This window comes from Taeniopygia guttata, chromosome 5 (genome assembly GCF_048771995.1).
Source record: "Taeniopygia guttata chromosome 5, bTaeGut7.mat, whole genome shotgun sequence".
Taxonomy (NCBI): Eukaryota; Metazoa; Chordata; class Aves; order Passeriformes; family Estrildidae; genus Taeniopygia; species Taeniopygia guttata.
The window spans coordinates 29,470,908-29,495,759 of NC_133030.1; the positions used below are offsets into that span (position 1 = coordinate 29,470,908).

Below are 24,852 nucleotides of genomic sequence, written 5' to 3' on the forward strand. Positions count from 1 at the left end.
AGTAGGCTTTTCTCTTAGGACCTAAGAACAAATTCTGACAACCAATGTCTTAAAAGATTAAAAAATATTTATGTATCAGATGACAACAATCACAATATATCAGCATTTTTAAAGCCTTAAGTTATTTTCTATTCTAAAATATAGAGGCAATAAAGGAACAGCATTTACATGCTATCATACTCTAAATACATCGCTTCCTGAGCAGCCAGGAACGTTTCATGAGAATGAAATTTAGTTTCCAAATACTCTTCACAAGCTGAACTATTTCATTACACATCAGGCAAAGACATTTGTATAAAACAAGGTAATATTATTTTTGAACAACTTTCACAGAATAACATTTATAAATATAGGCCTAAATAATTTAAACACAGCAAATTTAACAGTTTTTCATGCTACAAAATTACTGTATACAAAAGATTGCCAAAGGGGATGTTAAAAGTGCTCTCTTGCTTGGAAGTTTTTCTAGATGAGCCTACTTCTAGTGTAACCTGAGTCATCTGCTGGTTCTCAGGTCTCTTCTGTCATTTTCCCATCAGTTCTCAATAATCACTGCATACATCAATCAGCTCTTTGAAGACAGGTGAATGTGCCAACAGGCATGCAAAAAACCTAGCTAGTTTCTACCACTGATTTGATTTTAGGATATTTCTCTAAGTAATAAAGTGGATGCTAGTCCTCTATAACTTCACTGGGAAAGCAGAATTCCACGTGGCTTGCACATTTTATATGGGTGCTCCATTCATTAATGAATAATACCGTGCTTACTGCTTCACTGGATGTGGTGTGATAGGGAGCAGCAGAGTGCACAAGTGAAAGCCAGGCCTTCCAGCATCTCACTCTAATGTTCCTGTGGGGGCACAGGCCAAGGTGTCACTGTCACCTTATACATAGCATAATGTAGCACCACCAATATGCAAACTAGCTGTTTTAATTCTACCACCTCTCTATGACTTCCATCACATCCAGTGCCTAATTTTAAAGTGCAAATTTAAAAATTTAGGAAAACTTTGGAGGAGAAAAAGTTTGGGGAGGTTGTTTGGTTCTTGAAGGTAATCATGACTCATCAGACAAAGCAAGGTAAAGTAAAGATACCAGCTTTGAGACAAAGCATCTCCTGACAAACAAAAGTCACAGTCAATTCTATTCTTACTGTATTGTTTCAATGAGACTGACACATAGTTTTTATCAGAAGGGTTTTTAACTATATTCTAAGACATGATGCTCCCTGTCTTCAATAATGATTTTTTCCCCTTTTTTGTTGGTATTCATAATGCAGCCCCCAAAGAAAAGAGCTAGAGAATTTGTGCCATTTCATCTGTGGAAAGCACCAATGCGAGTGGGCCACACAATCCACCCAGCTCTACCACCACCTACAATAGTTTTGGACTGATTACTGTAGATGTAGCTTCTACTCATCACTTTCAAGAGCCAGGAACTGCTCTTATCCCTCACAGCTTGTCAATGGATCTGTGTTTCACTTCAATCATTACAACATAGTCAGAACACTAAGTTTCTATTCTGCTCTCAGAATGCCCCGATACAGCCAAAGTGTAGAGCATTCGCTGTATCTAACATAACCTTCAGAAATGCACAGACTTAGGCCATATTTAAAGAATCAACCAGCAGGATTACTTGGCATTGGACTGTGCTCATCACTCCCTTTTCCTCCTGTCACAAGCATGTGTGGAGCTAACCCAGCCATACACACCACTTGCAGCTGTGCTGGGAGAGACCAGGTCCACAGCTTCAACCACTTTGTGGCCAAGCACTAGGAGAAGAGCACCATGTGGTCAATATCTCCAAACACAGAGATGAATCTGGCATTTCTGCTTGTGGGGAACATTCAGAAGGCAAGTTTTGAGTCAGTCAAGCTCTGGCTCGCATGAGCCACACTTTGACTACAGTGGTCAAGGGCACAGCCAATCTCCTGTGGGCCACCCCAGCAGATGTGGCCAGCAGGGCCTGTGTGTGCCACAGGCTCTGTACTGCTGAAGCACACCCACCTTGCCATGAGTGGTTGACTGCAAGTGAATAGAATGGCTTGGCTTCAAAAGACATGGAAAATGACTGCTGACTGTAGACACTCCTCCATGGTGCTTCTTGGTCAATGCTGCCTTTACTCATGATAAAGCTAAGGAAATACTTCTAAAGAAATAACAAACAAAAATGAAGTTGTCTAGACCCAGTGAACTAGCTAACTAAGAAAGTAGTTTCTAGTAAAGAGAACAGCTGCCTGGAAATAGTTTGTGCTGAGTGAAGAATGTCTAGAGTTTTTGCCATTCTGCTCATGACCTTACTTTTAGTAATGGATCCAAACCAAACTCAAACCTCTTCAGCAAATGCCAATTTAAATCAGAATGCTTTAGAATTCCTCCAATAATCACAGATAAGGTAGCAATATATTGAAACGAAACTGTGATTGTCTTGTAATAATTTACGTCACAGTGTTCAGTTAGAAACTGATTCAGAGAATCGCCTACAACAATTATACCTGGAGCTTGAGATCTGTACCACTGATGCCTGGACCAATTCTACCATTTCATCTCTGAACTTGTCCTCCAAGACTTCTCCACACTCCTGACACACCTTCACGAACAAAATAACTTAAGAGTGGCATTCTGACCCTGTCCCTCCTATGCCTGGGCTGGAACTGAAACGTAAACTTTAAGGAATTTAGAGATTTTAGAGGAGCTACGATTTTAGTTAAAAATAAGCCTTACTAGAGTTAATTAAAATAATAATAATAAATGAGTAGGCCTTAATGAAGTTAGGAGTTAGTAGTTAACTAATAATTGATTGCTTGTCAGCACAATGTTTAGTTAGCTGGGTTTATAATAAAGAATATAGAAACTGACAAATAGCTTTTAGGAACATAAGACAATTGTGGGCCTCCTCTGTTCTGAAACCAATTGAAGACAAGGAATGGGAGTTCTACCAAGAGTTCATTTGTCATATTTGCATTGAAAAGGTAGAAAGGTCAGAACGAGGAAGACTTCATTTACTTCCTCGTTTTAGGACCCCTCCCCATGAAAGGGACAACCGACCCATTTCAAGGGACAACTACGCATGCTTAATAGCTTTTGGAGTGATTAGCATACGAAGCGGGGAATGGGATGTAGCAAAATTAGGAATATGTATTTGTATTTTGTGTATTCAATACCTGTATAGATAAAAGACTCTGTAATCACCTGGAAGGCGCGGTGTGTATTTGGGAGCTATCCTGCACGCTGCCCAGCGTCGAATAAACACACACTTTCTTAACTTTAAACTGTTAGAGAGTTCTTGTCCGTCACAGTTGGATATCGGTACTAGATCAATATCCATATTTTTTCAATAAATCAGAACCAGCAGATATACTTGTTGTCACTTCAATTAAAAAAAAAGATGGTACCACAAATTTGAAGAAAAGCTTGTTAAAAAACCAAAAAAGAACTGCAGAAAAATCTACTCAGGTGATTCCATCTATTCTTCAAAGAGAAGAATTAAAACTGCACTATTGGCATTCCACAGTGCAATCAGGTATGTCTTCATCATTGTTTAATGCTTTTCACTAGAAATAGCCACATAAGGGGTCTTCACTAAAATTGGTTACCCTGCAATATAGCATATTCAGTACCTCTTCAATACTTTTTTTACCAATCTCTTCTCTTCTCTTCTCTTCTCTTCTCTTCTCTTCTCTTCTCTTCTCTTCTCTTCTCTTCTCTTCTCTTCTCTTCTCTTCTCTTCTCTTCTCTTCTCTTCTCTTCTCTTCTCTTCTCTTCTCTTCTCTTCTCTTCTCTTCTCTTCTCTTCTCTTCTCTTCTCTTCTCTTCTCTTCTCTTCTCTTCTCTTCTCTTCTCTTCTCTTCTCTTCTCTTCTCTTCTCTTCTCTTCTCTTCTCTTCTCTTCTCTTCTCTTCTCTTCTCTTCTCTTCATCCCCACTAACTACATCGTCCCCACTACCTTCTCTTACTGCTTATACCTGTGCTTTCACAAAAAGTTAGTATCCCCAAAATCAAAATTTTCTGTCCTCGAGCCCAGGTCTTCTGTTTGCTGTTAGTTTCTCTATCAGCCTCCTTAGTTACATGAAGATTCCAGAGCTGAGAAGGATTATGTCCACCAGTGACCCAATCCAAAGCCAGAAACCAGCTGTAAGCTAATAGGCCACATATTCCAATCTAATATAATGTCTTAGTAAGAGATAAAACCCAAAGTTAGCAGGTATTTTAGTCTTACAGAAACCATGCAATGAATTCCCACTGCCTCTTAAAAATAAATAAATATATAAGTTATACGTGGCCTTCTAAGAAATGCAGTTGAGTTCCAATGTGAGAAGCCCATTTCAAGACTTAAGGCCAGGAACAAGCACTCATCAGACCAATATGTTTTTTGTGCGTATGTTTGCAACTACTGGGCCTGTTTGGCATAATACTTCATGGAATGAAAAGGCAAATTCACATATTAAAAATATTGAGAAAGTCCCATGACAAAATAAAACACAACAAAGCTCGTCAGGTGTCTCTAAACCACGACATTGTTCTTCTGGCCTCAGACTTTCCAATTCAATATTGGCCAGCAGCACCAAATAAGCTAAAACGGTTCTTTTATAACCCAAGAGTGAACAACAAGCACCACTAATCAGGAATTAAAAATAGCTATGTATTAATTTAAATAAAAATCCTTTGCAAGCCAAACATCAGGTAAACTCAGCTCCACTAGTCTCTACAGAAGGTGTCATAAGCTTGACAAAACCAGTGTGAGCAATTTTTGGTAACTAACTCTTTGGGTGAGAGACTGTGGAGATAAGCTGGTCTTTTAAAAACTGCCCAAAGATTTCCTTCAAAACAAATACTTTTATAAAAGTTTATGTGCAAAGCTATCTGGAGATACTTTAATAATTTAATACCCAATAAGAAAGTGTCATCAGTTTCCTCCTTCTGCTCCTTCTGCTCCTTCTGCTCCTTCTGCTCCTTCTTCCTCTTCTCCTTTAACAACTAAGGTACCTAGGAGGAAAAAAATAGGAAAAGAAGAAGAGGAAGACATAGTTAATTATGATCTACCTGAAATTATGATCTTATCTGAATGATGAATTATCTGTTCTGTTGGAAAGAGTCAGGAGTTGTATTTCCTGCCTGTTTCTAACCAACATGAACTTCCACATACCTCAACTGGTCTTAACTAGAAAAGTCTTCAACTTATGAGCTCCTCTGTTGGATGTTTTTCCAACCTCTTGGGTAACAGGGAACAAAAAGGTACTAAATTATGTTCTGCAAAGATCAGCCTCACTTGGTCTCCGGGAGATGCACCAAGTCAGTTCAACTGTTAACAACCAATCAGCACATCACCCTTCTCTTGTGGGGCCCCTATTTTGTGCTGCCTTTTCCTGACATATGTGCCCAAGTTTTAGTGTGGTTAGTAAGTCTAACCTTATACTACCAAGGGCACTTTTTGCCCACAAATATGTGCCCCATTCTTTTTTTTTTTTGTTTTGTTTTACATTCAAAACCTCTCCTATTACAAAGCAAATGGACCACTGCCGGCCATCATTCCTAGCAGTGCAAATCTCTCATCAGGTTTCTACTTTCTAATATTTTTTTTACAGTAGTTGATCTGGTTTTAGATAGAGTCTGGTAATAGACTTCCCATCCACCACCCCCTGTAGTGAACCTGTCACCTTTTGTTGGCATGCTTCCACTCTTCCCTTCCCTGCTGTTATTCTGACTCTATGTTAGTGTAACCACTCCTGCTCTCCCCTTCATTGCTTTAATAAACAGGGGATAATAGTGAACAGCTAACATCTCCATTTACAGAAATTAACATGTTTTAAAGCAGATTTCAAAATTATCTAATATTTAGTAACTAAATGGTTGAATATCTTTTCATACCAGTGTCTTAAATAGGAGAGGACAGCTCACAAATTGAGGCTTATTGCATATTCAGGCATTTAGGAAATTTGCATGCAGTTTTGAAAATTTGCCCTTGCATCAAAAGCAAGCCAGAATATATCCCTGTCTATCTCCATTTTCTCATGTCACCTCTTTTGTTGGGGAAACTGTAATTCAACTTGGCAGATGAAAGCCTTGTTAACTTATTTAATGCTAAATCTTTCCATTCCCTATTAGGTATTTGATAAAACTACTTGGGTAACTACAGAATAATGCCCAACTGTAGGTTGCAAGACCACTTGGATTTAGCACTCCAAAATCCATCAAACATTGTGGTCAGGATCTCAGTAACTACTTCCTCTTCAGAGAATAACTCTGAAGAGGAGGGAGGAATATTAATTTAATGGGCACACAAATGAATCTCTGAGGTTATGTTTAATTTCCCCGTGGTTGTCTTTATATTAAGCTTTTAACTCACCCCAATTGCCTCATGCCCCAGACTCACCATCCAGCTTTTTCAGCTTGGGTACCCGTTTAGTTGCTTCTTCAATCCAACTGCTCTGATCAGCGGCAAATTTCTCTTGTAGTGGATTGCCTACAAACACCAGCTCCTCTAGTACTGGCAGCTCTGCCAGTCTCACAAACTCTGCTGCAACCACAAAGGTGAAAACACCAACCAGATTGTGGAACATAGAAAGTACAGCTGCACCACACATTCCTTTCACACTCAGTGCAAACATAAAGAGCATGGGATACAACAGGAGAGGGACTGCTTGGGCTCTAACTGGTGTCAGGTTAAAGAACAGTGATGTGCTTTAAGAGAGTTTGGAGAAAGATGATTCAAAGCATGAACTTAATTGGACTTAGAAGTTAAATTCAATATTCTAACTATTTTTATTCTCTTGCATGACTGGGTGTTTAGGGATTTTGCACATGTCTGCAGGCTTGTCAGTTACAATCAAAGCTCCATGAGATACTCCATGAGCTCTCATGAGCACTATTTTTCACTTGGCGACTTAACTCATGCATTCACCACACTACAGAATTCTCTACAGAGTAGACATGTTTGGCTTACCCCAGTCTTTCACCAAATTATTTGACATATAAAGAACCTTCAGTTTCTTCATTACACGGATACCCCTCAGTTTCTCAATTAAGTTGTATGAGATCCACAGCTCCTCTAAAGTTTCAGCAACTGCCTCCTGGAAAATGACAGGACTATTCAGATAAGCGGAAGTATACTTCCTTATTATTCATACTCTTTCTTCAACTTCTACAGGTGAAGAATCACCTTTTCCCATGTGAGAAAATACTAAGGTATGTTGGTCCTCATTTCCTTTTAAGCAGGTCCCTAATTATTAGGCATTGCAAATGCTCATGGGAATCAAAAGGCAAAGTTATATATGCAAATATATGTAAGGAGGACAGAAATTGCTATATTGGAATGAAACAAGATGTAGCTGGCTGCAGTAATTCTTAAGGCATAGGGGCAGAGGAGACAAATCTGCGTACTTGTGCACTGCAAGCATATGTGAAGAGAATGCAATTCAACAACTGCTTCAGAAGGGATGTTATACAGTGTGAGAGTATTATTCCTTCTGGTATATTCTGGTATGTCTGTATCTTCTGGCCAGAAATCCCATTCCTAATTCTCTCAAAAGAGAGGGTTTTTTTAAACCAGTCATTACACACTAACTCTGCCTTTCACACTTAAGAGATGGCATCTCTGAAGGTCAGAACAGCTCTGAGGCGAAACCTTATCTCTTGAGAAAGAAAATAATTTATATATTCATTTTAAAAATACTGATTGAAAAAAGTATTATTCTGCCCTGAATTCAAAGGTAACAAAATTGATCAAATTTTTCCTCAACTAATTTTCCCCTACTAGGTAGACTCAGTCCTGCCACCATCAACTCTAAAGCCATACTGTTCCAGGTGCCAGTTAACAGAAAAGCGACTGACTCTGAGGAAGTCTGTTTTTACAGGACTGCCAATACTTGTATTAAAGAAGCACAGCCTCAGTATCTTCAGGTACAAAATTCTGCATGCAAAAAGTCTGCAGGAATTATATTCATGTAAAGCCAGCAGAATTGAAATGGCTTTACAGATACAGCAATTTTAAAATAGAAGTTCTGATTATCTTTAATAAATATAAGAAAATCTCTCTTTTTAAAAATTTTAAGTGTAGTAAATTAAGGTAGAAAAATTTCCAAATATTAAGAGAATTTGAACCAAAAAAAGTGAGCAACTATCTGAAAATTCAGAAGTAAGAGGGTGAACAAATGACAGCAAAAGGAGAATATAAAAGATTAGTGCCTAACCTTTTAATTCACTTAATTTTATTGAATTCAGCAAAGACTTGTATGACCACAGGGAAATAACTTCATATTCTATTTTGTTAGTGAAGTATTGATACTAAAAAGCACATACCAATCCATTCAAGTTCTTTATGTTATTTCTTCCCAAAGACAGAATCCTCAAGTTTTCTGTAATAAATTTTTTTTAAAATCTTGTTAATAAACAGGGTTTCTTTAAAATAAGAAGATGCTGTAAGTCAGGTAAAATACCATATTTTGTTTACAAACTGCACTCTGAACAGGCTGCCTTAAGAAAGAACAACCTAACAGAAACAAAACCTCCTGACCTAAACAGATCAGCAGGAATTGATGCAGAGGAAAGCTCAGAAATACACTCATGAATACAAAGCTGGTCATGTGTAGGTTACCTAGTTGAAATTCAGTTTTGATAATAACTGAACAAAAAACTATTATTTAACCTTGCACCTGAACTCTAACTGCTGAGTTGCTTCTTTTGGTCTTACATAATTCATATCCCTTCTTCTCTAGGCAAAACTGGTTCTGATCTTATTTTAAGGTAGTAGATTTGGTTTCTATACTACAGGCAGCATATAAAGCTGCCTTATAGATGCCTGATGAGAGACATTCAGCTTAGTTCTAGTTTGTCTGGCTTTAGCATCAAATACTTGGTATAGACTGGATGTTTTGAATCTACATTAATATAAATATTTAGGATGCTTTAAAGACATTTAAGGTTTTATCCCACTAAAAAATGTCATTGGTTTCACTTCTATGTATAACTGCTCAATTATTTTTTCTCATGATAGTTACTCAATTGAAGTATTACAGAACAGTTATTTGGAAAGACTACTGGAATATTTTTCCCTGACTAATATTTCCAAATCTTTTCAAGTCTGAGCTTATTATGCAAAGAAATAAGTTTATCAAGCTCTTCGGCAGATCTCTTGGTGTGCAGTTGGAAAGGATGAGATTCCAGGTTCCTTATCTATACAGCTGGCATTTTAATAGGAACAGAAAAGCCTGGAAACTTGACTTCAAAACTTGCAGCTCATTTGCCAGCCTCATGCCACAGTCAAAGTCTTGAGGACAGACCATTAAGACTTCTGTTCCAAAGTAAGTAACCCAAGAGTTTCAAAGACAGTTGTCCAAGAAAGAGAAGCTCTACTTCTAGACAGGTGGCACATCCATATATAAAGTATGAACAAAATGAAACCAAGTATATCTAATCCTCTGCAAAGTGGAATGACATTTTTTCCATCCAGGTCTACAACACTCCAACCTCACTGCAACCAGTAATGCATTTGTAGAGTTGTTGAATGGCAGACTGTCTAAATCAGCAGCATGGAAAATGGTCATGACATCACTTTAGAACTGATTAGGTGCTGAATAGCACGGCAAGGCCCACGGGAAGGTACTGAAGTGCTTAGTGAATGGAATTTTTTGATTGTTGCACTTTGAGACAACTGTCAAGGCTAGTGCAGGGATACCTGCTGCAATACACCATGGCTGCACAGCATGCATTCTCCAGTAAGACTGGTCATTTTAAAGGTCACTTGTAATGTTCTATGAGGAGGGAATAAAAAAGAATAATAACAGGTATAAATAAAGCTGGACACATGTAACTAATGATGGTATATCTCCTAACCAGGCAACTAGAAAACAAACATAATGGACAGCTGGCTTGTCACTTACTTAGGTTGTTCAAGTTGGCGATTCTGTCAATGCAGTTTGTAGACAGTGATAGTTTCCTTTAAAAGAAAGAATAATTGATTCACAGTGTATAAGGGATCACTGCATTGGAAGAGTTCTATGTCCCAACACCACTGCATTAGAAATAATTATATGTTCTTGTCTCATTAGATGGTAAACTAACTGTATGCGTAACAGACTCAAAATATCCTCATACCATTAAGATTTCTTCAACTTTATGTAGCTTCTGGGAAAGTACCATGAGTTACTTATGTGAAATACTGGATTATCTTTTGATGCCTAGCCTTATCAAAGGCATGGATATTTATTTTTGAAAATACTCTAATCTCTTTCTGAAAGTCTGCTCAAATGGCCTCTTTTTTCCCATGAATTTTGGAGTGGGTCATAAGCATGCCATTTAGCCGATAGACTCCAAATACAAATCTGTAATTATATAGTGATATTTTAATTTTCTATGTAATTTTCTAGGGACAAATATTAATACAGAATCTACACTAACAGCTTCTGAGTTAAGTTACAGGGGTCTTTGAATTGAAAAGGGCAATTGTGTACAGCAAGAGAAGCTTGGTTAAGGAAAAAAGAAGAGAAAGTTGCTGCTTTGAAGGCCACACTTAAACACAGTAAACACATATTTGCAGTGGACAGCAGAAAAGCTGAAATGAATAGAGGAGAATATTTTGTTTCCAACACGTTTTTAATTGAACTTACTCGCAGTTAACAAGTGTGGAGAGAGCGCTATCCATCTTTTCCACAGGAGGAACCTGCCCGTACAGTTTCACTTCTTTTGCCTCTGAAGCCTTCTGGCCACTTTTCTCTTCCTAAAGAAAAGAGAAGGTGAGGAAGAGACTCACTGCTACATGCAATTACCAAAAACTACTACACTAAAAGAATTACTCTAAAAGTGAATACTATAGAAGGAATTCCAATATACTACTGGAAAGAGAAAGTATTTTGAGTGCTGTTATTAAGATTTCTGCTAGTGTAATATAAAAAGCTCACAGCACAAACTGAACACAGGAGAGTGTGTTCTGGGGGAGAACTTCAACAGATTCACAGCATTAGGAATAAAAAAAAATCTAATTAGCCATTAAGAAAGAGTGAGAGAAGATGTCACACTTTAGAGAATACAGCAAAAGACAGATTTCCCATTTACAACCTAGGTTGATAATTCAGAGCCTTGGAAAAATGGACGTAACTTTGGCATTTAGGTTTATTTAAAAATATGGTCAATTAAAGCTTTTAAAATTCTGAAGTGATGTCAGTTATTGACTAAACACTTGGAACAAGTATCTGTTTAGAGAGTAGGAGTAGTTTTGACAGCTGCCTCCCTGACAGCACAAAGGGAGCATTTTGTCAGCTCACTCAGTGTTCGGTGCAAGGACTGGAAGTCCATTAACAATGGAGAAATCTTGGCGCTTTCAAAACAAAGAGTTCTATTTCCTCCTCCATTTCATGCATCTACTGAAAAGAGAGATAGCTGAGTGTGCCACAGTTGATATGGCTTCTTTGTAATTAAATTAATCATATCCCATAAGTCTTTTAGTACCCCACAGAGGAACATCAGGTTTTGATAACATTGTTTTTCCTCTTATGCACCCAAAATACTTCAGAAAACTTAATTTAATTTTTAAAAACTCATGTTGTCTTGTACACTTATTTATATTCCAGTTTCTGTCCAAATTCAGTGTGACAGTATTTTTACTCAAAATTAGTGATTTAGCAAATAAGCACATCAGATGTTTTGCTGGAATATGGTGATACATGTTCAAACAAAGTAATTATATCAATGTGAAACTTCCATTTTCTTTTCTAACAACAGTACTGTATCTGTTTGTATTTACACTCAGTTTGTAATCTATGAGCTTATACCAACAAAATACATTTTTCCTTAAAAACATGGAAGGGAGAGAGCTTCCAACACAGACTGTGCCAGCAGTGAGCACCTTCAGGAAGAAAATTCATCCGGATTACCAAGTACTTCTGGAAGCAGCTGCACAGCCACAATATCCCACAGAGAAAATATAGGTAGAACAGACATGTTTTTATGAGAACAGGTTACATGTTTGCCAAGTTGAAGCTGCTTTGATTTCAAGTTGCTTTGATTTTACTAATGTCACCCTGGCTGTAGGGCAGAGGTAAACCCTTATGTCAAAGGGAAGAAAAACACTCAGAATGCAACACAACACCAAATGCAATTGTACAAGTCACATAGACCCAGATTAGGAAGAGTAAAAGGAACATTTAGACCGATCCCTAATTACTTGGAACAGAAAAACAAATGCAGCACTTTATGCCTAACATAAATGGAAACTCACTGACACAGGCTGATTCTAAGAGACATGTGACAGAGGAGCAAATGAAAAATAAATCTGCTAATAGGAAACATGGAGCTGAAGTTCTGGAAGGCAGAAAGAGTGAGGGAGGAAAAGCAAACTTTTTTTATACCCTTGAGCATCCTACATCATCATTTCCCATTACATCTACATCCTTGCCAACACAAGACCTTGACCTGGTCTTCCAGCTTTCTGGAAGACCAGGTCAGCCACAACCAGACAAATAAGCTTCTGTATTAACAGAGTACTTTAAGAAGGAAGAAAACCAAGAACCTCATTCTGAGTTAAGCTTTGCACAATTTGAGGGACCATATGTCAAAAGACATGTAAAAGATTCACTGAATTCAGTGAATTCAGTACAGTGAGAATTTCATTGTTGTTTATTCTGTGGGAAAGACTGCACTTGGGTAAAGTGAAAAGAGCATATTTAAAACATAATACATCCCCAACTTTGAAACTCTTTGTGGCTTCAGGCCAATGCATATCCAGCAGAACAAGGCAGGAGGACAAAACAGACTAATCTATACCAGTTGCATCAATTTAACAGGAACATACAGAAAGTCTGACAGAATGTACTATACAACAACAACAGTAATCATAATTTTACTTTGTGAAACTTCTTAAAGCAGATGTTTCAAGCAAACATATTTCTCACAATGTTTTAAAAACAATATGAGCTGAATACAGTCAAACCTCACGCTGCTAGACACTGTTCTAGTACTTACCCATCTGGCTAGAGCTTCTTTGATGGTTGTTGCTTTTGCCTAAAAGTGAAACAAACTTAAGTGAGTGAATATTCATTGAATTTTTAAAGTGGCTCGTTCACTGCAAATCTATTTCTTCTTCCTTCCCTCTCCCTATCCTGCTTGTTTGCCTCCCTTCCACCACTTGGGTCAGCCAAGTCAAAGAAGTTGAAACCCCGCAGTGTCCTGTAATTTTGTTTTCTGGGGTACTTTGCTGCATTTTCGGAAGCAAACAATGGGCTTAATGTCAGGACATTATCTTCTTGATCTCATTCTCTGCCCCATGGAACACTGCTTATTAGCTTTTATGGTGAAATTCAATTTAAAGGCATAAGAAGTTCCTGCATTGAAAAGTGCAGTCTAATGCTCTTACACCCTCACACTTTCTATTGTGCATTAGCAACTTCCTGCCTCAAAGCAAGTATGTGACCAGAAGAATGATACAGCCTCCTAAAATTCACTGAAGAAAATGAGGTAGACCTTGCCAAAACTAAATAGTAATCTGGATTATATATATTTGGGGTTTCTTTCCAATTGTTTTGCATTGAGTTACACCATGCAATGTGAAAACACCTATTATTTGGTTTGGAAAAACCTGAGAGATGCTTTTTAAGGACTGACTCACTGACCAGCATTCTGTAGTCTCTAACTCTTACTTTTCCACCTCACATCAGAGTCTTAGTGAAACCACATAAAGATATCCAAAGCAGTAGTATATAAACAACATGTTTAATGTTTCTCTAAACATCAAACATATTCCAAGATGTCTTTGGGATTAAAAAGGTTTCAGAGATCAATCTTTTACAAACAGTGATCAACAGCCTTCTTTCTACAAATACAGAAAGACTCTAGTTTTGGCATTGCTGTTGCTCTTAAGGGAAGCAGGTATGCATAAAAGCAGCCTTTCAGGTAATCAGATATATAACCCTTCCCTCCCGCCAGTGCAGGAGTTAAAAGCAACAAACTAACTTCCCCCAAAAATCTTACAGGCAGCCACCTCAGTCACAGAGCTTTAGTGCTGGGTATTTTACTCTGGACCACAGGAAACTCTGGTGCCAGCAAAGAAGGCAACAGCTGAGACAGCTTTATATAAGAAAAGGCCACAGCCACCAAACACCCAGCAACACCAGGGAGCCTAAGCATGCACCTCAAACATCAACATGCACCTCCATTTAGACATCCTCAGATGTTCCAGCTGTTTCTGCCCACTGACAGGCATTCATTTCAATCTGGTCTATACCAAGTGATAGCTAGCTCTAAGTCTCATTGGAGATGATCTGCAAACTTGAGCCCCAGCGGCAGCTCCCCAGTGTCTGCCAGAGATGAACATCTGCATGACCTCCTCTGGTTCAGAAGATCACGTCCCTAAGTTCCCACTACAACAGCCTCATTCAAGTCAACTAACAGTTACCAGTGTGCAGGCAAAACCAGCTGGCTTCCAGTTACTTGGGGTTTTTTGGGCAGAAATTTCATTGCCTTTTTCATAATTATGGCAACCAGTCACCACGGCATTTGGGTACATGATCTCAGTCACTCATGTTGAAGGCAGAAATGCATTTACAAGATCAGTGGCTGCTGCTGTTTCAAAGTCATGCCGAAAAACAGTTTGGACTTTAAAGCTACTGATCCATGGGAGCACAAGGAGAAGCTTCTTCCCCGACCTCTGTAGACTTATCTCTGCTGATTAGGTGAAAACATGGACATCAGCACAGCAAGTTATCTGGTGAGCACATATCAGGGATTTAATTTTCTTTGAGGTGCACTTGAAATTTCTGTAGGTAAATCAGAGTATCTTCTGCCACGGGAGGTTACTTAAGGGAAACTTCCTCCAAAAAGCTTATCTGCAGGGTTCTTTTGCTTATTGAACAATTAATTTTCTACAGGTATTTAGTCTAAAGAAAGTCTTAATACTTTATTTTAAAATATTCAAAATGCCAGGTGACCAGCGGTCACCCTGAAGAGTCACCATCAACATGGCAGGAACAAGAAACAGAATTTCTGAAGGGGAAAAATAACCACAGCTGTATTAGTAATAGTTGCAAAAAAATTATGTATTTCCCCCCTAAAACACAGAAGTTGGACACATAGTATGCACAAAATTTAGACCCCCAGTAAAAAGCAAAACAGCGACACTTCACCTTTATTTGTATTTTAAATAGATGAAATCGGAATTGCACAACAACAGACACCAAGCTAATCGCTGTAGGATCACCGATACTGCCGCCTTAAAACCACGTCCTAACGGAGGTTTGCGAGTTTGGGACTCCCGTCTTTCCTGATCCCGAAATCCCTTTCCCGAGGCACAGCAGCAGGCCCCCGGCCCCCGCCTCAGCCGCCGCCCGCGCCCCGCGCTGCCTCCCGGGCGGCTCTCGCCGAGCCCGGGCTGCTCCGCACCGCCCCGCGCCGCCCCTTGCCGCCACCGCCGGCCGGGGGCCGCTCCGAGCCCCGCTCCGAGCCCCCGCTCCGAGCCCCCGCGCCGAGCCCCGGCCGCAGGACTCACCATGGCGCCGTGGACACCGTGGATACCGCGAACGCTCCGGTTGCTACGGGCGCGGGGAACGCCCCGCCCGGAACTCGCGCAGGCGGCCCGCGGCGCCTTGTGGGAGTGGCGGCGGTGCGGGGCCTTGCCGCTGCGGTCATGGCCCTCAGCTGCGGCTCGTCCAGCCCCCGAGCACTCGTCTTAATGGAAACTGATGGGCGTTTGGCCTGGCAAAAAATTACCGTGGCGGGTTCCGGGCTCCTCAGTACAAGAGGAGCTACTGGAGAGGAGCCAGTGAGAGGCACAAAGATGATGAGGGGTCTGGAGCCTCTCTTGTGAGGCTGCGGGACCTTGGTCGGTTGCGTCTATAGAAGAGGAGAGTTCAATAGATACAAGTATCTCCAAGGTGGGTGCCAAGAGGATGGTGCCTGGCTCTTTCCAGGGGTGCCCAGTGACAGGACAAGGAGGAATGGCCTTAAGCTGAAACACGAGAAGTTCCACCTCAACCTGAAAAAGAACCTCTTTACACTGAGGGTAGCAGAGCACTGGAATAGGCTGCCCAAAGAGGCCATGGAGTCTTCCTCTGGAGACAGTCCAAATCCACTTGGACACATTCCTGTGTAACTGGTGACCCTGCCTTAGCAGGAGAATTGGACTAGGTGATCTCCAGAAGTCTCTTCAAACCCTAACAATTCTGTGAATGTAAACCAATATAAATAACGTGGCTGTAAGGCCATAATCAGGCACTCAGTTTAATATACACTGCAGGAAATAGCTACACATTCTGCAGAGTGCCTGCAATGCCTCTTGGGTCCCCAGGCAGCATTGTAAATATACAAAATGCTAGCGCAAATGTTGTCTGGTTTTCAACAGGTCCTTCTATTAATTATTTTGTCCAGGAAACCCTGACTCGTTGACAAAAAGGCTCTGTGCAGTAAAATTACATTGTTTTTAAATTTTCCTCCTTTTAAAACAAAGTATCATTCACTTTTCCAAACAAATACATAACATCAAATTCTTACACATGGTTGCTTTTTAATAAAGTTTTACTTCTCTTTCAAATTGCATGTATTTGACAAAATCTGACACTAAATTATCTTAAAAACTTGTGCTTTAGAAATTAAGTCTGCAAACTCTTAATTTACCTGTTTTTTTTTTAATTTACAAATTAACATTTACTTCCTGAACCTCCAGATTGCAATCTTGCATAGCAATGCATATGCTGAGGTAGGACTGCAGTGTGGAGCACAGATATTGGCACTAGGAGAGTGACAGAACAGGGATAGGGGAGGTGCTGCTCTTGCACAATTAATAACAGCTCCAGCTATGAAGAGACACAGGATGAGGAAGGAATCTTCATGCAACAGACCTTTCTCCTACAGTTGCCACTTGAAATGAGTTTGGAGAAAAAGGCAGTCTGACAGGTATGGGTGACACCAAGGAGCACATTGCAGCAGGCTCTGGTCCTGGACTTCTGAGGCTGCTTGTGTTAGCAGAAGTTCAGGCACCAGATAGGACTTGGCAAAATCCTATTCAGCTGGTGAGGGAGTTTAGAGATCAGGCATGAAGAGATCTTTTGTGTAGTTTGCAGGATGGAGCTTCTCTTGTAAGGAATGGATGGGTAAATTGTTCAGTTGGCATTGACTGTGTGTGAAAAACATGTGACTTTAATAGAATGATTAATAAGAGTTGCAGAAAGCTATTGAGACTGAGCAGCAGCATAATGACAGTTAACTGGAGAGAAATCCCTGAGAGCAAAGCAAAACTGAGTACCACTAATGAAAGTGTTGTATCTTCCTGGGCAGCTCTCAAACTGGTCTGACAAAATGACTTTGGAAGGAGAAATTTTGTTAATAGAGACCCTCCTTAAACAGGCCTTCCGCACTGGCACTATTTCAGCAAGACCGTCTTGAGAGATCAGCTCATTTGGGAAGAAGTTGTTTCTTTCTACCTGAATGGTGAGGGGGAAAAAGATACTAGCCAAAAATGAATTTGGATTAAAAAAAAAAAAAAAAATCTCAGGTAGTCATGGAAAAGCTACCCTAGATTTGGCTTTGGGTGCTTGATTGGAGGGCATTGTTAGTTTGGTATGATTCTGAGTTAATCACCGCCATAAGGTGACAGCTTTTTACAGTCAGTTTAAATCTACAGGCTAGGTTTTCTGTCTCCCAACTCTGCTTTCTCCCTAAGAACAGTTTTCAGCATCTGTTGACATCACTACTAAAGAGTTCCACAAGTAATTAATCCCTAACTTAATGGCTGTGTTTAGACATGCTCTAACCTATCCAACAGAATCTTAATACCCTGAGTGTCAAATGGCAATCCAAGACATTACAGAACCAGACAGTACATCCCAAATACAAGACAGTGCTAGTACTGCCATTCTCCTTGGATGACAAGGAAAAGTACTCTTCATTCTCCCATTCAGCAGACAGTTCTTTTTGGAAAGAAACAGACTGTCACCAGAAGACCACAGTAAGTATACAAGCCTCATTTGAAGTAGGTATCTCCAGCTTTGTGTAAATGGAAAATATTTCTAAAGTGTATATGGCTGTAAATATGAGAATTCTGGGGTAAGCTAGGTTAGGACTCAGAGTCATTCATTATCTGGATGTCTTCGTTTATCATCTGTCATTGCCAAGGTGTGATCCTGTCTGTCACTGCTGAGGGTGCAGGCTGCCTGTTAACATTCTTCATCATGACCACTTTGAGCTGTCAAATTTGTACCACAGTGCAGCCTGTTTGTTGTTTCACATCTCCTCTCTTTACCTAGTTAAATTAACTTAGGCTGCTCCAAATAAATCCCTTTCTTTTTAGATTTTTACTTGTAATTAACTAGTCATTTGGTTATTTCCATATTTCAAGGCTTGTCTCAGTCAATCCCTTCAATTCACCGGTCATCACCAGTCATTTTGGTGGCTCAAGTTCAGTCCTTGCAGATCTGCAACAGCTTGCATGTGCTTAAGTGTTCATCCCAAATGCAAGTGCAGAAACTCCTGAATCTTTCCCCAGGAGTGTTCCTGTGCATGGGCATGTGCTTTGCTCTTTCCACCTCCCAGAACAGGCACTCCCAAAACACGATCCATAGCTACCTGACAAAATGGAGTAGAAGGAGGATCAATTCGGTGACCTGCTCCCGGATAACTCAGGAGTTCAAAGTTCTCTTTCCCATGCTGGCGAAGACGCCTGATTGCCAGCTCGGCATATAAGGAGCTCTTCCACATCCGATCATCCTCCCCTACCACTAAGAGAAAGTGACCTTCTGCTTTTTCAATGGGGATCACGCTAGGAGAATTAGCAGGATTCATTGGGTCATCCAGAGCTTCAAAAATGTCAAATACACCAGAGTCAGAGACACTGACTTTCTTCATATCAAAACGCAGCCCAGGCAGAGTCGTCTCACCATAATGGAGGTCTGCAACTGTATTTGAACTACAGCCAGAGATTGAGACAGCAGCCACTACTTCTGGCAGGAAGGTGATCATGGAGAGTGCTAATTCTGCCCCTTTCCCAGTCCCAATCACTCCAACTCCTGGTCCTTTCACCTTCAGATAAGATAGGGGATGGAGAAGAGAGGAAGAAAGGAATAAAGGAAGCATACATTATAATGGGATTAGCCATTAATTGACTTTGGAGTTGTTTTATTAAAAAAAAAAGGTTAGGTTAATTATTGATGTAACCTGTTGGAAAGTGACAGTCTGGACCCATGCTTCTCCTCCTGTTTACGGTCTTATTTTTCAGAGACACCAAGAGAGATCAAACCCCACAAAAAATGCAGACACACACAAGGCATATGATCACTCAGTCTTTACTTGGTCCCTACTGCATATGTTAATGCAAATTTTTTCTCATTTTCCTAAAACAGGTAATGGGAAATTCAAGTCTCAGAAAAATAAAGTAACCTCACAAATTACATTTGAAGGATTTGATAAGTAACGTTTGTCTTGTCTTTTTCTAGCCTGGAAAGTAAAACTGAAAGCAACATCCTACATTATCAAATTCATTCTTTCAGCTAGTATTCAGCTACTATCATCCTCTCTTAAAACTAATTGCTTTCATGTAAGGAAAAAACCCAAACAAGCCAAACATTTTTATCACCACTGGTCCTGTTTGGAGGATACTCCAGCATTCACTATCCTACTGAATAGCAATCTTCTAGCTCCAGCATGAATTTAACAGATAGTATGTGCTGGAAGAAATTCACTCTCCCCAGTCATATGCGTAAGCTGTTATTGGGCCTGAGCTTGCCCAGCAGAAACTGATACTCAAATATAAAAAAAAACCACAATTACCACCACTTAGGCATAGCTGCTAAATCCTCCCGAGTACCAAGAGGTTTCTTACTGCACTCACCTTTGGGTGACGCTGTAGGAACCTTGCTGCCTCCTCAAAGTACTCAAGTTTTAATTCTTTTAACACCCTAGGAAGATCTTCAAAGTCAAAATATGGCAGAGAAAGAGCAGCAAAACCACGGGTAGCCAGGAGACTGGATCTAAATTCAATCAAGCCTCCTTCATCCCCATACATGTCAATCACTCCTGGAAAGGGACCGTTCCCTATATTAAAGAGAAGAGTTACAGAGGAAAAGTTATCAAACAGGACACAAAAAAACTATCTGGTGAAGAGTGAACAACAAAATACAGAATGCTTAGGACATTTGCTATTAATAGTCATATAAGACATTAGCTATTAATAGTAATTATTTTTCCATTTGCACAGCAGAGAGAGAGAACCAGTGCTGTATCCCACTCCAGCTATTGCAAACAAAGAATAGGTCCAAGTCCTTACATTCCTGTAAAAATATATGAAGTTACAGGTTTAGCTTTTTAAAACAAAAAATTAAAAAACCAACAATAACCCCAAAGAAAACAAACAAACCCAACAAAAAATAACAACAACCATTCTAAATGTATTTTTCCATGGTCTTAACCTCTGCCCTCAGACCAATCATACACCAAGTCAGCTATTTTCCCACAAAGTTGCTTCTTAATTAGAAAGTACAAGCTCATGAGTAATGAGGCAAGAACACTGAGCCCTTGAAATAAATTCTAGAAAACTTACGTAAACTCTGGAATAAACTGCATTGAGCAAAACCCAACAAAGATAACCCATTGTTAAAATCAACTGGACTTACTACGTCTCAACATGAGGACGGTAAGCTTTGGCAGGAGAACTGCTCCTGCAGAAGTGATGAGACAGAAGGCTGAACTGAGAGTTGTGTGGGTGTGGTTGCGTGTGCAGGACTGATGTACAGATAAATGTGCACATACATATATACGATCTGTCCCATCAAACTAAAGAAATAATCAGAACCACAATTTTCAACAGCCGTGCTTTTGCCATCAAGGTCATGTTGTAAAATGTATGCCAAGCCAGGAGATCTTAGGTTAGAAGGCAAAAGATGCTACTTAATGGAGCTTCAAAGACCCCAAGCAAACAATTTTTTTTTTTTTTCCCCGCCCCGGCCACCAGATGTCACAGCTGATGTGCCTTGATCCAGCTCACTACAACTGTCTCAGCACAAAGACGACACGCATGTTGCAAGAGTATGTTAACTCTCTGACACTACCTCTATATGCTGAAGAAAAGTTTTCTGGCATTTCAACACATTTGAGAAAAGGAAGTTTTGTACAAGACATGCTAAATGGTGGAAACCTCCCAGATTAAAGCATTAAGAAGTCAGAACAGGACTGAAACATGCCTTTGGGTTCTTACTCATTCAGTTCTGATTTTTTTTCATTGAAGTTCAATATTCTACTTGAGAGAAAATAGGTTGGGATAAATTTATTATAATGCTATGATATGGCAAGAAAATACATATTTAATCATCACTCCTACCTGGAAAGCTTTCTAGCAAGAGCATGTAATCAGAACATAGTCATAGATTAATGTGTTTCACTCTCATGAAGACACCCTTTAACTTGCACAAGGATCCTGGACTGCTTCTCAGAGTGCTTACACATGCCCAAGTAAATGGTTCCTGCAGAACTCACTAAAAAGCAGGATAAAGTGGGCTAGAAAACTTTACCAACATTTAAAAACAAACCTCTACATCTGTAACTCTTATTCCTGAATTGAGAAATCACTTTCATATTAAAATTACATCATAAGACCACTCATGTCCTCTCACTTTTAATAAGAATGGTTGACATTTAAGATTCCTATCTTAAAAATATTAACTTTTTTTTTGTCCCTGGAGCAAAGAAGTGTATGATCATAATGCTGTAACTGGATCCTCCATCATGATGGATGTCAATATAATTTAAGCAATGATTCCAGACTTTTCAACACTATTACATTGCCAGACTTTCTAAAGGGGAAAGTGAAGTTTCATCTTGCATATGTCTGGGTTCCCACTGAGCTCAGCAGAAATCAAACTCATCCTTTAAGGCAGGATAGATCAAAACAATGTCTTAGAGATGGAAAATCCAGCATGCTGACTAAACATCTGAAATTCAAAGTTCAATCTCTGTTGTTTTTTTCCTCAGTGGACTTTGGATCCATATCTAAATGGATAAAATTCATTGGTTTGGAATGAAAATACTTAAATACTAAACTGTAGTGATACTTACAGGAATTGCTGAACCAAGTAGTATTAAATTAGAGGTAATGTGGAGGGCAGTTCCAGTACCCACAACACTCAGGGAACTACAAGAAGTTTAATTCATAGCTCCAGTGTACAAACACAATCACTGGTGTAAGGTTTCATTTTCCATCACCACTCACAGACCATCAGAATATCACACCTCATAAAGCACAACTATCTCATAAGCAGAACAGGCAGAACTTGCTCATAAATCTATTTTGGTTTTATACCACAAAGTAACCCAACTACTAACTGTAATCACTCTGTAGAAACAGAGATGAGATACATGTATTTTTTAGAATTTCAGCTGCTACTCTGCTTCCTGGCTTGTGTTTCAAAGGGAAGAAAAATACCTTTTTAATTCAGTCCTACTTAGGGTAAAATCCTTGGGACATTCAGTACAGGCTCACACAATGAAGCGCATCAGCTTTTCTGGATGTTAGATTCCGGTACTCCAGAGCAAACATCAAACCTACTGAAAAACCACAGGCCGAGTACAGCAACGAAGTAAACTCTATCACCCCTGTTCTCCTTTAGCTCCAGCCCATCCCGCAAGAGCCGCGTCCCCGTGCCCGCCCTGTCGCGACAAGCACTTGGGATATCTTCTGAAGAGTTCAGGGCAACTTGTGTGCAGGGCAGCGTTTGGCTGTTAGGGAATGCAGATTCCCCGGGTGACAGCCTCTGCAAGGGTTTATTTTACGAGACTTTTCTTGCTCTGGTCAGAGAAGGCGGGGGGTCCCGCCGGCCTCGGGACGAAGGTCTCGGGCCGAGGCACTCACCCGGCGGCAGGAAAAGGGAGCCCCTTACGACTCCTTCCTTCAGCCGGATCCTCCGCACGCCGGGGGCCGTGAACAACCTCTGCACCTCGGCCTTGGCTACCACGGGCCCGGGCATGGAGCCGGGCGGGCTGTGGCCCTCGTGGACGAACACCTCCACCTTCATCGGGAGGCTGGTGTTGCGGGGAACGAGCCGCTGGTACGGCTTCTCCATGCCGGCGGGGGCCAGGCTCCAAAAGAGCCCCATGGGCTCCACGCCGGTGTAGTCCCCGCCGTGGGAGGCGTCCGTGCCCAGGTGCAGCTCCCCGCGGCTGTCCGCCCGGTAATGCGCGCACGACTGGAAGAGGCAGCCGCGGTCATCGGCCGCCACGGCCCGCAGGGTCACCGGCTGCCCCGGGCTCAGCCCCGCCACCCGCGTCTCTACCCGCTCGTCCGCCGGCCCGGCGGTGGGGGACACGGCCAGGCTAGCAGCCCGCCGGGCCGGCGGGGCGCGCAGCAGGGCCCGTGCCGGGGCGGCGGCGGCGGCAGCCAGCGCTCTCCACATGGCGGCGGCAGTGGCGGGTGCGCGGTGCGGCCGCGCCGCCTGCAATATCGGTCCCGCGGCCGCCGCCCCTTCCAGGCGTCCCCAATGGAGAGCAGAGCCCCTCCCCGCCCCTCAGCCCCGAAAGGCTGCCAGCGGCGGGCCGCTCCCGCCTCCCCCAAACCATCCAACCGACTGGAGCAGCGAGCCGCGGGCAGCGGTTAAAGTTTCACTTTTATCCATTACAGTACGGTGGATACAAAACGCTCAAACGGGCCTGACGCACAGGAGAGGTCGGGCTGCAGGCACTGGCGGGTACAACGTGTTCGGACACACAGTGCAAATGCACGGCAACTCCCAGCGTCTGCTCCTTCAACCCCACGCTTGGGTGCACAAAGTTACTGCCGATCCCGCGGGGCTGAGCGCTCGCCCCGCTGCGCAGAGAGCAGCGGGCGGGCGGCCGGAGCCCCGCCCCGCCACAGCGGGCCGGCCGCCTCACGGAGCCGCCGTGCCAGCGCTGCAGCCGGGCTGCTCTCAGCAGCCCTTAGCAGCAGGCAGCTGAGGCGGCATCTGGGCAATGCACAGGCAGGGAGCTCCGACAGTGCTGCGGATCTCCACAGCGATTCCCAGCCGTGCTGAGGTGACATCCGGGAGCGACTCCAGCATACCTAACAGGACCTGTTCTGTTGCTTCTTCACGTTTATGAACTTCCACAGACTGTTTAAATGTCTCATTTCTTCAGCATGCTCTCTGAACATCATATCAAGCTATGGGCTGTTTGTTGCCTACAAATGTGAAGTGTTACCTGAGGGTGCTGGCACAGTCGTACTGATTTTGGTAAGTGAAATATTACATATTTCTAAGGCAGTGGCACAGTAGTACTGCTTTTGGTAAGTGAAATATTAGATATTTTTAAGGCAGATGCATTTTAGTGGTTTCAGAGAAGGGCAAGGAGCAACAAAGGAGGGAGAAGTGCACAGGGAGAACAGAAAGATTACTGGAGGTAGATTACTGCTTCCAGAAAAACTGGAATACTGGAACTAGAACACAAAGCTGGGCAATGGTATACATCTCCTCTGAGAAGGCCAAGGCATGTTTTCATCCTGGTTCCTAGCTTGGAAAAGTTACTTCCACTTTAATTCACACCCAAAGCACACAGCCTTACCACCATTTGTTTTCCACAGCTTATAACCCTGTACTACATAAAAGAAGAGGCCAAGGCCTCTAACCAAGATTAGAGGAGGGTGTAAAATGGAAGCTGCTCTTGCTTTCACCCACCATCATCCTTCAAGAAACCTAATAGCTTATTCTCTGATGTTCCTTGTTGTGGTGAGGGCTGGTCCTGGATGGACGAGAGATCTCTAAGTCAGGTCTTAGGATATATGGTTTGTTGTGGGGCCCTGCTTGGAGCTGCTAGCTGCAGTGAGAGAGAGTTCCAAGAGAGGGTCCAAGAGGGCAGAGAGAAGGGGTGGGAGAGAGAGCCCTGGTCTCCCAGGTACACCTTATCAAGGGGGCTTCGGTG

The 24,852-nt window shown here is 41.5% G+C and overlaps 1 protein-coding gene and 1 long non-coding RNA gene across 6 annotated transcripts; one reads left to right on the forward strand and one right to left on the reverse strand.

Annotated features, from left to right (window-relative positions):
* Positions 1-49: 49 nt before the first annotated feature.
* Positions 50-24,723, reverse strand: LOC100220974 (dynein axonemal light chain 1). Of its 5 annotated transcripts, none has more exons than XM_072930029.1 (9): positions 22,814-23,417; positions 19,802-20,004; positions 12,952-12,990; positions 10,602-10,711; positions 9,876-9,931; positions 8,296-8,351; positions 6,941-7,067; positions 6,371-6,460; positions 50-4,983 (listed from the first exon to the last, which is right to left on the reverse strand). In XM_072930029.1, the coding sequence occupies exons 1-9, from the start codon at positions 23,352-23,354 to the stop codon at positions 4,904-4,906; spliced, it is 1,302 nt and encodes a 433-aa protein (XP_072786130.1). In that variant the 5' UTR covers positions 23,355-23,417; the 3' UTR covers positions 50-4,903. The 5 variants fall into 5 exon arrangements, with proteins under 5 accessions (XP_072786130.1, XP_041572574.2, XP_041572573.2 ...); XM_041716640.2 differs by having other exon boundaries at positions 6,371-6,511; positions 22,814-23,413; XM_041716639.2 differs by having other exon boundaries at positions 6,371-6,514; positions 22,814-23,399.
* On the forward strand, positions 15,727-21,563 carry LOC140684283 (uncharacterized). The gene is made up of 2 exons (XR_012056330.1): positions 15,727-15,854; positions 20,921-21,563. It is a non-coding gene; the product is annotated as an uncharacterized lncRNA (long non-coding RNA).
* Positions 24,724-24,852: the final 129 nt, after the last annotated feature.

Coding starts and splice junctions, on each gene's coding strand:
- LOC100220974 (XM_041716639.2), bottom strand. CDS start 23,354: ATGTGGAGAGCGCTGGCTGCCGCCGCCGCCGCCCCGGCACGGGCCCTG. Junction 20,005..22,813: donor CTCCCTTTTCCTGCCGCCGG/GTGAGTGCCTCG, acceptor TCTTTAATATAG/GGAACGGTCCCTTTCCAGGA. Junction 4,984..6,370: donor CAAGCTGAAAAAGCTGGATG/GTGAGTCTGGGG, acceptor TTTTCCTCCTAG/GTACCTTAGTTGTTAAAGGA.